The 17,654-nt window shown below is 46.9% G+C and overlaps 1 protein-coding gene across 1 annotated transcript in view; it reads left to right on the plus strand.

Annotated features, from left to right (window-relative positions):
* Positions 1 to 6,197: 6,197 nt before the first annotated feature.
* KLHL22 (kelch like family member 22) overlaps positions 6,198 to 17,654 on the plus strand; it is a 41,004-nt gene continuing 29,547 nt past the window's right edge. Inside the window, exons 1-2 of the mRNA XM_049619739.1 lie at positions 6,198 to 6,248; positions 12,916 to 13,181. Of these exons, the coding sequence (XP_049475696.1) occupies positions 12,955 to 13,181 (227 nt within the window). The 5' untranslated portion in view covers positions 6,198 to 6,248; positions 12,916 to 12,954. The remainder of the gene's footprint in view (positions 6,249 to 12,915; positions 13,182 to 17,654) is intronic.

Below are 17,654 nucleotides of genomic sequence, written 5' to 3' on the forward strand. Positions count from 1 at the left end.
GAAAGAAAGAAAGAAAGAAAGAAAGAAAGAAAGAAAGAAAGAAAGAAAGAAAGAAAGGAAGAAGGAAGGGAAGAAAGAAAGAAAGAAAGAAAGAGGAAGCTGGTAATATATTACCAGCTTTTTAGTATTTGAGAATATTGCACTGAATATGTAAATGAGATAAAACTGGCCTCTTCTGCAGTGGGCAAGAGAAACCATTTGAATCTCCACCTGATATGATTTGCATGTCTACGGACAAGAATTATTTTGCATTGCTATTATCTACATTGGACAGAGTTGTAAATCAGCTAGGGTAAGGAAAGACTAGAATCCGATAAATGAGAAGGGTGTATTCTACACAATGCACAGTACCCCTTGAAGCATGAATTTTCCTTAAGTGCCTATCACATAATTTTTACAATTTTCTACTTTTTTCCAAGAAGAAAGCACTTTGCATGCCCACCAGCGGTTGTCACATTGTAGACTACAAAATTCAGTCTGGGTGAAACTACAGATCAAAGGACCTGGTTTCTTCAACAAGAAGAAAAATACAACATGAAAGGGAACTCAAAGATTAAAGGAGACTTTCGAGGTACCCCAACTATATGAACTATGAGTATGAGATCCTCGTTTGGATATTGATTCAAATAAACTTCAAAAAGCAACAAAGAAGAACGTGTATAGGATAATAGGGAAATGTGATCCCTTGACTACTTGGTGATATTAAGAAATTATTGTTAATTGTGTGTGTGTGAGAGAATGGAATTGTGTGGGTGGAAGAGGTCAAAGGCAGGATGTTTACACAGCGGACCCTTGAGCTACTCAGAGGTTAGTGTTGCCAACTCCTACGAAGCTGAAAATCTGGAAATCATTTCTAAGTCCTCCAAACTTAACTACTAATAGCCTACTATTGGCTGGGACTCTTACTGATAACATGGCCAGTTAACACCTATTTTATATACTTATTATATACTGTATTCTTACAACAAAGTAGACTAGAGAAAAGAAACTATTATTAAGAAAATTGTAAGAGGGGGCACCTGGCTGCCTCAGTTAGTAGAGCATGTGTCGTGAGTTCAAGCCCCACAATGGACATGGAGTCTACTTAAATAAATAATATATTTATTTATTTATTTAAAAGAAAATCATAGAGGAAGGTACATTTACAGTACTCTACTATAAAAAGTCCATGTGTAAGTGGACCTGTGCAGTTCCAATCCAAGTTGTTTCAAGGTCAACTGAATTTATAAGGCTTGGTGGGGGCAGGTCTTTTAGTGTTGGAGCCAGAGTAGAATTGGGCAGAACTCCTGATATATAATAGTTTGGGGGTGATGGGCACAGCTAGAGGAGGGTTTGGAAACAGCCCTGAGGAGTAAAAAGTCTTGAAGGCACCCTGTCTTGAGCTATCTGCTACACATTGAGCTATCTGCTGTACTGACATGGGACTATTCCTTCTGATGGTGGCTAGGGCTAGTTGAATAGCCTATTGTTCAGATAAATAGATTCTCAGGAAGTTCCTGAAAGAAACAATACAGTTATTTGCAACCTCATCCTTCTGGATAAAGTCCTGTTCACCCAGTGTGGCATAATAAGAAGTCATCTTGATGGAGACAAGGAGCTAAAGTTTAGGATGGCTTTAATCCTCAAAGCTCTTGTTGTTTTCTGCACAAATGTTAGGATATAAATCTTTTCACAATTTGTCCTTGTCACTTACTGAAAGTTATTGCTACATCACCACCTCTAGATCGCCTGCTATAGGTCATTCCACAGTGCCAATGCACCATAGTTTATTGATGGACATTCACTTTGATTCTGCTTTTTCACAATTGAAAACATCCTCTGCCATGCTGTCTTACATCGTTCTGGGGATATTTCTCCAATACAGACACCCAGAAGTGGAATCATTGGTTGCAGAGAGCCGCTTTACATTTTATTTAAATGGTAATAGCTGCTGCCAATTGTTTTAGGGTATTAGTTATCTAATGCTACTGCATAAAAAATTACTCCACAGCCAAGCAGTTTATGACAGCAGTGATAAACATTTACTATCTTTCACAGGTTTTTAAAAAATTTTTTAACATTTATTTATTTTTGAGAGACAGAGAGAGACAGAGCATGGGCAGGGGAGGGGCAGAGAAAGAGGGAGACACAGAATCCGAAGCAGGCTCCAGGCTCTGAGCTGTCAGCACAGAGCCCCATGTGGGGCTCGAACTCACAAACCACGAGTTCATGACCTGAGCTGAAGTTGGACACTCAACTAATTGAGCCACCCAGGCGCCCTTCAGTTTTGTTTTTTTTTTTAACATTTACTTATTTTTGAGAGAGAGAGATGGAGCGCAAGTGAGTGGGGGAGGCGCAGAGAGAGAGGGAGATTCAGAATCCAAAGCAGGATCCAGGCTCTAAGCTCTCAGTATAGAGCCCAACACAGGGCTGGAACTCACAAACCGTGAGATCATGACCTGAGCCGAAGTCAGACGCTGACTGAGCCACCCAGGTCCCCCTCCTATTTTTCACAGTTTTTAGGGGTCAGGAATTCTGGGGAAGGTTAGCCAGGTCCTGGCTCAGTCTCCCTTGAAGTTCCAGGTAGATGCGGGACTTCAGAAGACTATAGTCTGGCAGAGAGACTGGAGGATCGACCTCCAATACAGTTCACTCATGTTCAGCAAGCTAGTAGCTGGCTTTGACAGAGGTGTTCGTTCTGTGGAGGCCTCTTCTTAGGGCTGCTTGAGTGTCTTCAGGACATGGTGGCTCACTTGCTGCAGACTCAACAAGACAGAAGCTGCAAAAGCTCAACAAGACAGAAGCTGCAAGGCCTGGTCTTGAAAACCACAGGCTTTTTCTTCTGCCTCATTCCATTCCTTGGAAGGCAGTCACTAAGTACCGCCCATATTCAAGGAGAGGAAGTTTGGGCTTTACTTTTTGAAGGGAGGAGAGTCAAAGAATTTGCAGATATATTTTAAAACCACCGTGTGCTCCAAACTTGTCATTCTGATTTACATTCTTATCAGCAATGTTTGTATTCTTACCCACACCAACCAACACTGGATCTCATCCTATTTTATATTTGCCTTGCTGATGTTGACAAAGAGACTCTCCTTGACCGAACTTTAGTCAGGCTTCTCTGAGCCCTCTTCTCAACCAGGCCTCAGCCTTGGCCTCCTTGGCCTACCTAGCTCAGCCTTAGCAAAGAATTCTACTAAGTCAGTTTAGGGAGCATCCTCCACCTTTGATATCTAGTCAAGTTCTTCATCCCCCAGCTCTGATAACCCTGGTGGGCCAGTTTAGCAAGAATCTCCCTATCCTAATGCCTGATTTTAGTACTCTTACATCTACTGATCCTCTCAGTCTGCTCTTTGGCTATAAATCCCCAGCTCTCTTTGCTGTATTCAGGGTGGAGCCTGATCTCTTTCCCTATTGACATACCCCTATTACAATAGCCTTCCTGAATAGTCTTCCTTACTGTTTTAACAACTGTCAGATTAATTTTTTCATTAACAATGTATGAAAACGTGGTGTATTGTTTGCACTTCCTGATTATTAATGAAATTGAACTTGACTTCCTTTGTTTATAGCCACCGGGACTTCTTTTTCTGTGAGTTTCTAGTAAATATCTTTTACTATTTTTCTGGCTGGTTGACTTTCTCATTCTCAATTTTTAGAAGTTCCTTATTTATTCTGGATAATAATCTTTTGTCTGTTATATATGTTGCAAAAAAACATTCACTGATATATTTATTGTATCATTTGTGTTTTTGTTTTTTCTTTCACTGATGTTGATGATTCTCTCAGGCATTAAATAATTTGTTTATCCTCTTTTGAGTATTCTCCATTCATGTCCATTTCCACTTAACTGGAAATTCCTAATATCTTTTTGTTTTTAACTTTTAAGTTTTATTTATTTATTTTGACAGAGAGAGAGAGAGTGCGGAAGGGGCAGAGAGAGGGAGGGAGAAAGAATCCCAAGCAGGCTCCATACTGTCAGTGGAGTACCCGATGTGGGGCTCTAACTCATGAACCATGAGATCATGACCTGAGCCAAAATTAAGAGTTGGACACTTAAGCAACTGAGCCATCCAGGAGTCCCTGATCTGAGTACATTTTGAGATGATGGTCGCTCTAGCTCTGAGAAGACTTGGGAATGTCCTCTCTTCTCAGTCCTGGCCAGCATCCCACTTTGCTCCTGGCCTGCTCCCCTTCACTCATTCTCATTCTCTCTACCCTCCAGCTCCTCCCTCCATCCTGAAGGTGCTGTCTTCAGTCTCTTCTCAAGCTGTGGTCCCATCTGTCCTCATGTCGGAGGCCAGACCCATCCCTGCCATCTTCCGGTCTTCCCCCGCCCCCTGTCCTCTCCTCCTTTCACACCTCAGTCACTGAAGGCTGGCTTCTGCCACGCCAAGGGAAGGGCTCCTGTAAACACACCAAAGGCCTCCCCGTAGCAGATCCAGGGGCTTTGCCTCCTGTCCCCTCTGGGGCCACCCTCACACCTGGACCTTTGAGATTACTCTTCCCTTGTCTCCTCTATGGGTTCCTGCTTTCTGGGTGTCCCCTGGAACATCAATGTGCCTCATGCTCTGTCTTCAACTCACTCTCCTTTCATCACACATATACTAGTTCGGTGTATCACCTCTGGCTAAAGCGCATGATATGTCCATGACTTTACCTCTAGGCTGAAAGGTCCTTAGCTGGACATGTGTAGTTTCCTTACCCTGCCTGGGGCCAAAGTGAGCCTAGTCTTCCCCCAAACCTGCTCTTGCTCCAATGTCCTTGTGATGTGGGTAGCCTCATTGTTCTGCACCATCTCTTGGGCTCACTCTTCCTCCCACATCATTCATGTGCAGTGGAGAACTTGTGTCCTTCCCGGGTTTCCAGCCAGCGCCAACCTGTCTGCACTCCCTGCCCATCTGAGGCTATAGCTTCACTGCTGCCCTTACACTTGGCCTCCTCCCATCCTCTAGTCCAGAGTCTGCAACCCACCTTGGCATCTGCCATCCCTGGCTGAAGGCTGCCCTCCCAGTCACATCCACCTGCACCTCCAGAGGTAGTGTCTGCTTTCGTCTTACCTTCAGGTAAGAAACTCCTGGTGGCCTCTGGACCATTCATTCCTCTGGATCTCATCTTCGTGCCTCTGCTGACACTCCTCATTCTGGAATGCTTTTCCCACTCCCCCCAAATTCTAATTTGTTGTGTAGCTAGGGGGTCACCTCCTCCAGAAAGCCTTCCCATAAGTCCACTCCTATTGGGAACCTCCGGTCCTGGAGTCTGGTCCTACTCTCCTGACCCTTGTCTAGACTCTTGGGCAGCTGTGTGGGCTCAGCCAGGACAGTGCCTCTCTTCCTCTTCTACATTCCCCTACACCTTTCTTTTTAACCAGGAGCCATCCCTAGCCACATCCTTCCACCACAGCTCCACCACTCTCCATAACACCTCTCATCAACAGCGGTGTGGAAGACTCCAACTTTATCTATCAGGAGGCTCTGCTGGCTGGAACCTCTGGACAGGGCAATTACAAACGAGCTTCGGAGGACAAGATCCTCTTGTAGGTGAGGTGTGGAAAAATTAACGCCAAGAGCCTCCTGGCAGACTGCTGGGGTCTTTGGAATGGGAATTGGACTTACTCCAGAATCTTAGTAAACAGGAAAATACCTGTTCACTCTGACCGTGTTCATCTTTTCTCTCCAAGATCCAGCAGAGGGCAGGCGATCAACAGGGGCACTGTGGCCTAAAGGGACCAGGAGGGAAGGAAGCAATGAGTGAGAGATGGACTGAATGAGAATGAGTGAGAGAGATAATGAGGAGGAAAGGAATAAAGGAGCGAAGGGATCGAAGGAATGAATGAGTGAGGGATGAATAAGTGAGAGCGAAAGAGAGATGAAACGAGAGAAGAAAGGAGGAAATAGATTTACGGGCGCGATCCTCCCCAAAAGGCATTGCTCTATTTATTCACTTATTCATTTGTTCAGCCCCACTAGGTGTGAAGAGTTAAGCCAGATGCAGAGACGCACGTTCACCCGGGCAGCTGTAGCCCTTCTCCACTGAGCCAAGACCGGAGCCGCAACCGCACAAGAGCTGCTTGGGGCGGCGCCCCTCCTCCTGCCCCGGCCGGGCGCCCTTCCCCCAGCCCCCTAGTGAGGCGCCCCCTGGTCTCCGTGCGCACCCTGTCGGCGCCTGCGCAGCGCGGCCATGTGACTCGCTGAGGCCCCGCCCTGCGGCCGCCCGCCCGCCCCGCCCCCGCCTCCCGCGAGTGCGGCCTCGGCTTGCGGCGGCACCAGGTGAGCTGCGAAGCGCGGGTAGGGCGGGCCAAGCGGCAGAGAGCGCGGGTGGTAGGCGGCGGGCGGCCGCTGGGCCTGGGTGAGCAGCTCGGGAGGCGCGGGAACACAGGGGCAGGCGCGGGCCGGAGGCGCGGGAGTGGCGGCCTGAGGCTAGCCCTCGGCCTGACGTGGCGGGGGCGCGGCGGGCTGGACCCCCGGGCGCGGCCCGGGGTGGGGAGCTGGCGCTCGCAGAAGTACTCGGCCTCCGCTTGTAGGCGGGGACCCGCCGGCCTTCTAGCTCTCGGGAAGGCCTGTCACCTGCGGCGGGCCTTCCTAGCCGCGACCCTCCGCGCTGCGCGCGGGCGGGTTCTGCAACAGGCGGGCGGGGCGGGGCTGGGCTGCTGCCACCTGGTGTGACCTTGGACCTCGGCCTGCCTGCCTCAGTTTCCTCAGCGGCACACCCAGGCCCAGGGTCGGGGGCCCGCGGGTTGCAGCTGAGGGAGTCCAACCTCGCTGGCTGGCGAGGTTTCCCAAGAAAAGCCGGAGATCGCGCTGTCATTGCAAAATCTCAGGCCCCGAAGCGTCGGCTGCGGGTTCTAATTATTTCCAAGCCTGGGTGGGCTGGAGTCGCGGAGTTGCCATCGCCTGATGCCCAGGGTCCCTTTCGCGCTAGGCGTCCGTGGGGCCGGGCCTGGGCCGTAGGTTTGGCGCGCCAAGATGCCCCAACTCAGCTTTCTGGAAGACTTATGCCAGAGAGCACCTCAGTTGGCACCTCTGTGATAGCTCCACACTCTGGAAATTAGTACCCACTCCCTCGTCTCCTCTTCCCGACTGTCGTTTTCCCTGTATTGCAGACCTTGCTTCATGCTGCTAAGGATTGGGGTTCATTGAGTGCAGACGCTGTTTTGGGGCTCTACAGAGACCTGAGGGGTGCCTGCACAATGAATGGTGTTGAGTTGGGGCACCTGGGTGGCTCAGTCGGTTGAGTATCCGACTTGGGCTTAGGTCATGATCTCACAGTTCTGTGAGTTCGAGCCCAACGTCGGGCTCTGTGCTGACAGCTTGGAGCCTGGACCCTGTTTCCTTCCAATTGTGTCTCCTACTCTCCCTGCCCCTTTCCTGCTCGTGTGTGCGCGCGCATGCTGGTGGGCCCGCGCTCTCGCGCTCTCCCTCTCTCTCAAAAATAAATAAGCATTAAAAAAAATTTTTTTTTGAATGGTATTGAGTTGAAAATTCTCTGAAAATGCTTTTGACTCTCATCCATGAGTTCATAAAAAAGCATTTTACATCTTTCAATTTGGGACATAAAGCTTCCTTCCTACTCACCTCAAAAACTTTGAACAACACAAAATGGAGGGACCTTGCTTGTGATGAGTAGAATCAGAAATGCTCTGGAGCCAGAGGGAACTTAATCTAGGGAAGAGCTTCATGATAGAATAACTTCTGTAAAATGAATCGAAAAAGAAGGTGACACCAAGTGAGCGCCCAAGAACATTTCAAATAAAGAATGACATGGGAAAGGAATCCCAAGTGTTGCATTTGACCTAATTTTTTATTTTTTGAAGCTTTGTCAATTACTGAAGTATAATTATATTATGGAATGCTGTTTGTCTTTTTTTAATGTTTATTTTTGAGAGAGTGAGAGCGCCTGTGGGCTTACACAAGTGGGGGAGGGGCAGAGAGGGGAAGAGAGGACAGCAGAGAGCCTGACTGGGGGCTCAAACACACAAACTGCTAGATCATCTGAGCCCAAGTTGGGTGCTTAACCTACAGAGCCACTCCAGGCACCCCTGAAATGATGTTTTCATCTAAGTCAACAAAGAGTGAAAAGAAATGCTGTTGGTGGGCAAGACAGTGGTTAGAATCAGGTTCTCATACTTTGCTGGTGGGAGAATAAGTTAGTATAACCTCTATAGAGGGCAGTTTGGCCATATGCCTTACAATGACAAATATACATTAAAATTAATATGATCCAACAGTTCTGTATCTAGAACATTTTCCTCAGATCACTGCTGCATGTGTGGCACATACATCTAAAGGATTTTCAGTATGTAACTGCAAAAGCAAACAATTGGAGGAAACCCAGATGTCTCTCTGAAAAGAACTGGTTAAATATGCTTTATCCATACAATAGACTGTGGGAGGGATATTAAGTTTTCATATGCAAAAGTTAATAAAGGGTGAAATGGTGTAGATTTACAGATTTGCCTTCAAATCTAGATGCCCCCTGAAGGGAAGGTAGAATAGTAGTTTTCTTCCGGGAGAGGATCTGGTTGGGGCATAATTTGGAGGGAGACTTAAGTTTCACAATATGCCTTTCTGTGCCTTTTGAATTTGAATCATGTGAACATATTAAAAATAAGTTTGGGAATGTAATTTTTATTTTTATTATTATTATTTTTTTACCATTTGTTTATTATTGAGAGACAGAGACAGACCGTGAGCAGGGGAGGGGCAGAGAGAGGGAGACACAGAATCCAAAGCAGGCTCCAGGCTCTGAGCTGTCAGCACAGAGCCTGATGCGGGGCTCGAACTCACAAACCGTGAGATCATGACCTGAGCCGAAGTTGGACGCCCAACCGACTGAGCCACCCAGGCGCCCCAGAGAATGTAATTTTTAAATATTTCATACTGACAGAAAAGTTACTCACCGCCTCTCCCTATCAGATCCTGATGTTTTGTCTTGTTTTTTGTTTGTTTTAAAGAAAGAAAACATTCCCTTTTTCCGTGCTGGAGATAATCATGATCCTGAATTCCTTTAACGTGTCTATACTATCTTATACCATAACACCTATCTATAAGTAAAATTGAACGGCATTTTGTTGGGTGTTTTCAAACTTCCTGTACTATATTCTGTGGTGTGCTTGTTCCTCTGTGCGGCTTTGAGATTTCTCCATGGTCATGACTATAGCATGAGTTCTAGTTTGCTCATTTTAACTGATATCTAGTGTTCTGTCAGCTCACTGTGTGCAGCATCCGTTCCTCTGAGGATTGACATTTTGGTCGTGGCCAGTGCTTGCTAGCATATGAACAAGGCTGTGAATGTGTTGTGCTCCAAGCTTTGCTCCTTCAGAGCAGGAAGTCGGTTCATTTTTCTTCACACTGCACTCAGCACCTAGCTTAGTTCCTTAATTGTGCTTGGTGAATGTGCTTGGCTTACCCAAGGAGGCAGTCTTCTCATTGTACTGTATTCTGGACTTGTAGTAAGTGTAGCTACCATTGATCCCTTCCCAAAGGGGCAGAAGTGCTGATGTGCTCACAGAGTGTGGGGACTCACTGGGGACTGATGTCTGTTGGAGTAGTCAGTCGCCATTGCCACCACTAGAGACGGAGGCCCTCTTGACTCCCTAATGGTCATGGTAGTGAGGAGGAAGCTGAGGCTTGGAGATGAGCTAAGTGCCCAGAGTCCTGTGATTAGCAGGACTGTGATTAGACAGCCATGGGGTTCTGCGATGTGGGTGAGGTAAAGCCTTAGCTGGTGAGTAGCTAGAACAGCTGCATTGATGGAGCATACCTGTCATGTTCTTGATACAGTGACAGAGGGAGAAGTGATTGAGCTAGACCTTGACCAATATGGGGTTATAAAGAAACAGGCCTAGGTGGGAGTCTGAAGGTGTTCAGAGGATGACTCATGTCCCTTTTGGTCCTAGGGCTAGTGACGGTATAGGGGAAGGAACATTTTGAGCCAGATAGCAGGGAGATCTAAGCAGAAGGCAGTAGGGAGCTAGTGCTTGAGAAGCCAGGTGGTATACTCATTGGGCATTTGGGGACTCCCTGCAGCCTCAGCAGGGGAACTCAGGAGGATGGGACAGGAGGAAGCAAACCAGTTGGAGTGTCACTACTGTGGTCTCTGACCCAGAGTGGTGGCCATGGAGGACTAAGTGGATGGGCGTCTGAGATGGGAGAGAATGAATCAGAACTAGAGGGTCTGATAGGACACAAGGTATAAAAAGGAAAAGAGATCAGAGAACATTGAAACCATGAGGTTTCTGACATGGAAATGGTGGCTGTGTGAATAAGAAAACTAGACCAATGGAGAGGGCTGCTGGCTGGATTAGGCATTGAGCTGGAGGTGCATTTGCTAAAAGGCAAAAGATTTATATGATCTGAAGAGAAACTGGAGTATTGCATTTGGGAATATAGGGGAGATTCTTGGGAAAGAGGGGGAGGGCTGGGACAGAGTGTGTTGGCTGAAGGGAAGAGATCAGAAAAGAGGGCATTGCCATGCAGCAGCATATCAGGTCAGAAGTGGTTAGTGGGGGATATCCCTTGGCCTCGGCTGTCTGTGTATGAGCCAGTCTGGGGTGGGAAGGAAGAAGTGGATGGGTGAAGGTCCCAAATCCAGGAGGTACATTGAGGGGGCCAGCACAGAGGGGAATTGAATATGTTGGATGGGAAACAACAATGAGTCCAAAGCAATCAGGTGGAGTAGGGAAGAGGGGGAGGGGAAGGGGGAGGCAGTAGCAAGGGGTGCTCTTGAGCTCTAGTAGTGAGGAGGGAGGCCTCTTCCTTTTGGCAAGTTTTATAGTAGAATCTATTTTTCTTTTTTATTCTCTCTGTCTCTCTCTTTTTAATTTTAAGTAGACTCCATGCCCAATGTGGAGCTTGAACTGAAAACCCTGAGATTAAAAGTTGCATGCTCTGCCCACTGAGTCAGCCAGGCACCCCTATAATTTTTTCTCCTAAAGATACAGTCCAAGGGAATTGGAGAAGAAACTAATTTGGGGGAGGGGATAGTGGAATGGTGGTAGGTGGGGGAGGCAGATGTTCACAGGCAGTGAGGCAGGTGCCCCTTGGGCTATTGCCTGCTGGCTGGGTGTGACAGTATTGTGGCCTGGAGAGTGCGTAGCTCAGTCCCACAGTGCAGTGCAGGACTGGGTAATCCCCTAACTCAGAGTGAGTGACCCAAGTGTGTTTGAGGTAGGTTTGTTTTACTGACTGGGTTTCTGAGGCTCCAACTCATATTGTGTGCATGTTTTGAACACGCTGACTCAATTATTACAAAGTAACCTTGAATTAAAAACATGATGCAGGGGCGCCTGGGTGGCGCAGTCGGTTAAGCGTCCGACTTCAGCCAGGTCACGATCTCGCGGTCCGTGAGTTCGAGCCCCGCGTCAGGCTCTGGGCTGATGGCTCGGAGCCTGGAGCCTGTTTCCGATTCTGTGTCTCCCTCTCTCTCTGCCCCTCCCCCGTTCATGCTCTGTCTCTCTCTGTCCCAAAAATAAATTAAAAACGTTGAAAAAAAAAAAAAAAACATGATGCAGATATCTTGAATGCAGCAGGTCTAGTTGAAGTTACTGTGCTTGACTCAGAATCTTGGTAAAAGAAGACAAGTCCTGGACCCTTCTCTGGGTCTCCTGGTCACCACTCAGGTCTCTTGTCATTTTTATGCACCCATTCTACATGATGAAACCCAATTTTGTTCTTTCTCTTTCTCTCTCTTTTTTAAGTAAACTCTGTACCCAATGTGGGGCTTGAACTCACAACCCCGAGATTAAAGAGTTGCATGCTCTACTGACTGAGCCAGCCAGGCACCCCAGTTTTGTTCTTTTATTTATCTATTCATTTGTTTAATTTTATTTTAAATGTTTCTTTATTTTTGAGAGAGAGAGAGGGTGCACACCTGCGGGAGGGGCAGAGAGACCAGGAGATGGAGGATCTTAAACGGGCTCTGCAGCAGAGAGCCTGAAGCAAGGCCCAAACTCACGAACCTTGAGATCATGATCTGAACTGAAGTCAGATGCTTAGCTGTGATACTCAGGCTCTTTTTTTTTAATGTTTATTATTTTTGAAAGAGAGAGAGCATACCCACAGGAGGGGCAGACAGAGAGGGAGACAGAGGATCCAGGCAGGCTCCTCACTGTGAGTACAGAGCCTGATGTGGAGCTCAAACTTATGAACTTTGAAATCAAGACCTGAGCTAAAGTTGAACGCTTAACCAACTGAGCCACCAGGCACCCAAGGTTTGTTCTTTCTTAATGGCAGAGAGGAAGAGCTCTTGAGAACCTGTTCTGTGCTGATGCTTTATATTCATTGTTTACCAGTTTTAGACTTTCCCAACAGGAAGGGTGATTTTATTTCCCTTTTTTCATTTGAGGATCCTGAACTCAGGTTGGTCATGCAGTGAATCTGTGGTAGGGCCAGGGCCCCAACCAAGGTCAGTCTGTTTCCACAACCTTTTGTTTCCCAGAGATGCTAAAGGAGATAGAATTTAATGAAGAATCTTAGAGATGAAGGGACACGCAGGTCATCAGGAAGGAGGCTCCAGGTTCAGATGAGCAGTGGGAGGGAAGAGGAAATTCAGGGGTTTAAGACCACAGGGGCAGGGCACCTGTGTGGCTCATTCAGTTAAATGGCTGACTTGGGCTCAGGTCACAATCTCAACTGTCGGTGAGTTCTAGCCCAGCTTGAGTCGGGCTCTGTGCTGACAGCTCAGAGCCTGGAGCCTGCTTCGGATTCTGTGTCTCCCTCTGTATCTTCCCCTCCCCCACTCTCACTCTCTATCTCTCAAAACTGAATAAATGTTTAAAAAGAAAAAAAAAAAACCCACAGAGGAAGCACAGGTGTGCTGGTGGGAGGAACAAAAGTGCCAGGAGCAGCAGGTGCCACTTGGGAGAAGAGCTGGCCAGTCTGTGTATTGTGTGGTGTTACCTCCCTGGCTTATTCTGTGTCCCCTCTGTCTTGCCAGCTGACAGCCGCAGTGGTGAGGTCTGGTGTGGTGGTCAGGATGGCAGAGGAGCAGGAGTTCACTCAGCTGTGCAAGTTGCCTGTGCAGCCCTCACACCCTCATTGTGTCAACAACACTTACCGGAGTGCACAGCACTCCCAGGCTCTGCTCCGGGGGCTGCTGGCTCTCCGGGACAGTGGCATCCTCTTTGATGTGGTCCTGGTGGTGGAGGGGAGACACATTGAGGCCCATCGAATCCTGCTGGCTGCGTCCTGCGATTACTTCAGGTGAGTTACATCACGTGTTCTGTTCTTACGAGCAAGGTAACAGGTAGTCCTGGCTCCACTAGGTATTGTGTTGGCACCCACAGTGATCTGGTGGGAGGGACCAGCCAGAAGCTGCCAAGTCCCTTGCTTCTCCCCGAGCTTCTCCCACTGCTTGTTGTGATGACTCCCCAACAGTGAGTGGGACTGAGGGGTTTTTGAATCTGTTTTTCTTCCAGCTGTCTTGTTTTTGGGGCACCTTCTCTTTTTTCCTATTTCTCTTTTATTTATTTTTAAGTAATCTCTATACCCAACAAGGGGCTCGAACTCACAACCCCAAGGTCAAGAGTCGCATGCTTTTCTGACTGAACCAGCCAAGCGCCCCCCTTTCTTCCTGTTTTTTTAAAAAGTCAATGCTAGACTTTGTTGTGTTTTATAAAATGAATTTTCTATATCTTGGTATAAAACACATTTTTGTTCTATTTTACTCTGGTTTCCCCAATATTTCATTTTGAAAAATTTCAGATCTGTGGAAAAGTTGAAAGAATATTACGAACATCTTAATACCAGTTGTTGACATTTTGTCATATTTCCTTTCTCTTCACACACACAGACACACACACATACATGCCTCCCCCTTTTGTTTGAGAGAGTACACTCGTGTGCATGCCAGTAGGGAGGGGTGGGTGAGGGGGGAGAGAGGGAGAGAGGGAGAAGGAGAGAGGGAGAGGGAGAGGGAGAGAATCTTAAGCAGGCTCCACACACAGTGCAGAGCCTGACAACAGGGCCCCATCTAATGACCCTGGGATCATGACCTAAGCTGAAATCAAGAGTCAGGTGCTTAACTGACTGAGCCACCCAGGCGCCCCCATACACGCCTTTTTTAAGACATTGTGGCACTTTATACCTTAGTCTTTTAGTGCCCCCCTCCCCCAGTGGTGTTCTTGTAAGGCTGGTTAGAAGCCCACCCGAGCGGGTGCCAAGACCAAGGCTGAGTGGTCAGTCCTGTATATGTAGTGTCCACATAGCCATGTGGTGTGAGGAATTGTGCCTTTTGTGCCCCTTCCCTGGCCGTTGACCTTCTGGCCCACACCTTCTCACCTTGAGGGCCTAAGTCTCTGACCTTCTTCCTTCCTCCCTGGATTCTTTGTCCCTTGGGGTTTCTCATGGCTTCCTGCATGACCCCATCCCAGCCATTGGCACATTGGGAAGAATTGGTGCCACTGCCCTCATTGCATGCTTGTGAGAGGAGGCTCAGGAGTGAGCCCCAGCCATGGCTGCCTGATTCCCATTCCAGTTCTGATTCTGATTGTTTCATCTTCAAGTATTGGTTATAGTTCTTGGGTTTTTTTTTTTGTTTGTTTTTTAAGTAATCTCTATTCCAATGTGAGGCTTGAACTCATGACCCTGAGATCAAGAGTCACATGCTCCTCTGACTGATCTAGCCGGGCGCCCCAGATTGAGTGAAATATTTTTTCATGGTATAAGTGTCGGCCTCCTGTTTTCCCGAAAGAGTTTATACAGAACATGACCAGTGGTGGCCTAGGGCAGACATGGGCAGGCTCTCTTGCCCCTGTTTTTGCTGTTACTCAGCAGTGCTGCCCTTCTCTGCCTTTCCTGCCCTGCAGTGATATCTTCCAGGCCCAGCTGAGGTGCATCTTCCTCTGGGGAGCTTGCTCTTCTTGTCTTGCACCTTTTCCCAGCCCCTGCCTCTCAGGGCTAGCTCCTCCCTGCAGGTGGCTGCTGACCTCTTGGGGTTAAAGAGCTGGATGGCAGTTTTCTTAAGAGGCGCCCCCTACAGGAAGCCTCCTTTGGTATGCACTCTGCAGGGTTTAGGGATTGACTAAACCGTGATCTTGGGTCTTGGTTTTTTGGTTTGTGGTAAGAACTGTCCACTGTACTAATCTTTTGGCTCCTGTAACCCTCTCCTGCTTTGCCCTATCTACTCCTGGGCTGTGTGTCAGGTGGCTCAAGTGTTCTGTACTGTATGTGGCCTCTCTGGGTCATGTATCCCTCCCTGTTTTCATACTGTGAAATGTAAGACAGTCAACTCAATGTCTGTGATTTTGAAAATTTGAATAAAACTGATGATTTTCTACAAAGTGTGTATTGATAGAACTTCATGCCTGAAACAGAAAGTTCTATTTTCCACGAAAGCATGAAGCCCAGACACATCCTGGGGAGTTATCCCTTTTATGAACAAACTGTAATGCCATTTAAGCTTTTTCATAGCAGATAAAGAGAAAGGAAGTTTCCAAATTATTATTTTTTTTTAAATTTTTTTAACGTTTATTTATTTTTGAGAGAAAGAGAGTGCGAGCAGGGAGGGGCAGAGAGTGAGGGAGACACAGAACCCAAAGCAGACTCCAGGTTCTGAGCTGTCAGCACAGAGCCCGACACGGGGCTCGAACTCACAAACTGCGAGATCATGACCTGAGCCGAAGTTGGATGCTCAACCGTCTGAGCCACCCAGGCGTCCCAGAAGTTTCCAAATTTTTAAAAAAGAGAGTTATATAACACAGGTATCAAAATTGGAGAGATTAGCCAACACACAAGAAAACTTCAGCTTGTTTGTGAATGACAGCATGACGTGTTCAGTGAGACCTCAGTACAGAGCTCCAGAGCACCACTGTCCCTAATGTTACTTGCAAAGCAGCAGACCCTAGCCCAGGGAGGCTTTGTTTCCATGTCAGAGAATCTTTTTTATAATGCAAGTCGTCCTTAATCGCTCAAAGGGGACCTTGTCTGTAGCCCTCCACAGACATCAGCATCCATTCCCACAGCTAAAATACTTTTTGAATATGTGGGAAAAAAGTTGAAAGCACCACTTTACCCCTGCCCTTCCTTCCATATCATCTCCCCACCTCCCCCTCACCCCCCATGGTAACTATTTTCAAAAGTTCCTATTCATCCGTACACTGTTTATTTTTGCAAATACTGGTCCTGAAATTGACAAATTGTTTTGTTTTTTTGTTGTTGTATCACATTGCCAAAATGTCATAAATGTGTTCAGGGGGTCTCTTTAGAGCTATTTTTGTTAGTTGGTAGCTGTCTAGTGGTTGATTTTGTGGGGGATAGGGAAAGGTGGGTTCTCCCACATTGCCATTTTTTCTATGAGGTTTTTTTTTTTTTTTTTTTTTAATTTTGGTACAAATTTACTGAACCACAAAACTTGCCCTAAACTCATAGGAGGCTTATTTTATTTTATTTTATTTTATTTTATTTTATTTTTTAATATGAAATTTGTTGTCAAATTGGTTTCCATACAACACCCAGTGCTCATCCCAACAGTGCTCTCCTCAGTGCCCATCACCCCCTTTCCCTTCCCTCCCACCCCCCATCAACTCTCAGTTTATTCTCAGTTTTTTTTTTTTTAATATATGAAATTTATTGTCAAATTGGTTTCCATACAACACCCAGTGCTCATCCCAACAGATGCTCTCCTCAGTGCCCATCACCCCCTTTCCCTTCGCTCCCACCCCCCATCAACCCTCAGTTTATTCTCCGTTTGTTTTTTTTTTAATATATGAAATTTATTGTCAAATTGGTTTCCATACAACACCCAGTGCTCATCCCAACAGGTGCTCTCCTCAGTGCCCATCACCTCCTTTCCCTTCCCTCCCACCCCCCATCAACCCTCAGTTTATTCTCAGTTTTTAAGAGTCTCTTATGGTTTGGCTCCCTCCCTAATTTTATTTTATTTTTATCCCACTCAATATACTTGGAAATATTAAGGAGTTTGGATATGAGATACTGACCTAGGCCCTTCAGGGGTGTGACATCATACATGGCATGGGTGCAGTGTTTTTCCAGTTGAAGCCTTTTGAATTCTTTTTTTTTAATTTTATTTTTTTATTTAAAAAAAAATTTTTTTTTTTAACGTTTATTTTTGAGACAGAGAGAGACACAGCATGAACGGGGGAGGGGCAGAGAGAGAGAGAGACACAGAATCAGAAGCAAGCTCCAGGCTCTGAGCCATCAGCCCAGAGCCCGACGTGGGGCTCGAACTCGCGGACCGCGAGATCGTGACCTGAGCTGAAGTCGGACGCTCAACCGACTGAGCCACTCAGGCGCCCCGAAGCCTTTTGAATTCTGAAACACACTTGGGCCTCTAGGATTTGGACCAGGGATTGGGGGCCTGAACAAGCTCATGTTGGGAATGTTCCTCACTGGACATCAGAGGGAGCTTACTGGACATCTGGTTATGGTATCCTAGCAGTAGAGGCAGCCCTCATTATGATTCTGCAGTGTTCTGTGGTGGTCATGCCCTGCATTTATTTTGTTGGTCCCCTGCTGTGATTTTAAGCATATACGATAAGATTTACCATCTTAACCATTTTTTTATGTTTATTTTTGAGAGAGAGAGAGAGAGAGTATGCACATGTATGTGCAAGCAGGGGAGGGGCAGAGAGAGGGAGACTGTCTGAAGCAGGTTCTGAGCTGACGGCAGAGAGCCCAACGCGGGGCTTGAACCCATGAACTGAGAGATCATGACCT

Source organism: Panthera uncia (genome assembly GCF_023721935.1).
Source record: "Panthera uncia isolate 11264 chromosome D3 unlocalized genomic scaffold, Puncia_PCG_1.0 HiC_scaffold_8, whole genome shotgun sequence".
In the NCBI taxonomy this organism is placed as follows: Eukaryota; Metazoa; Chordata; class Mammalia; order Carnivora; family Felidae; genus Panthera; species Panthera uncia.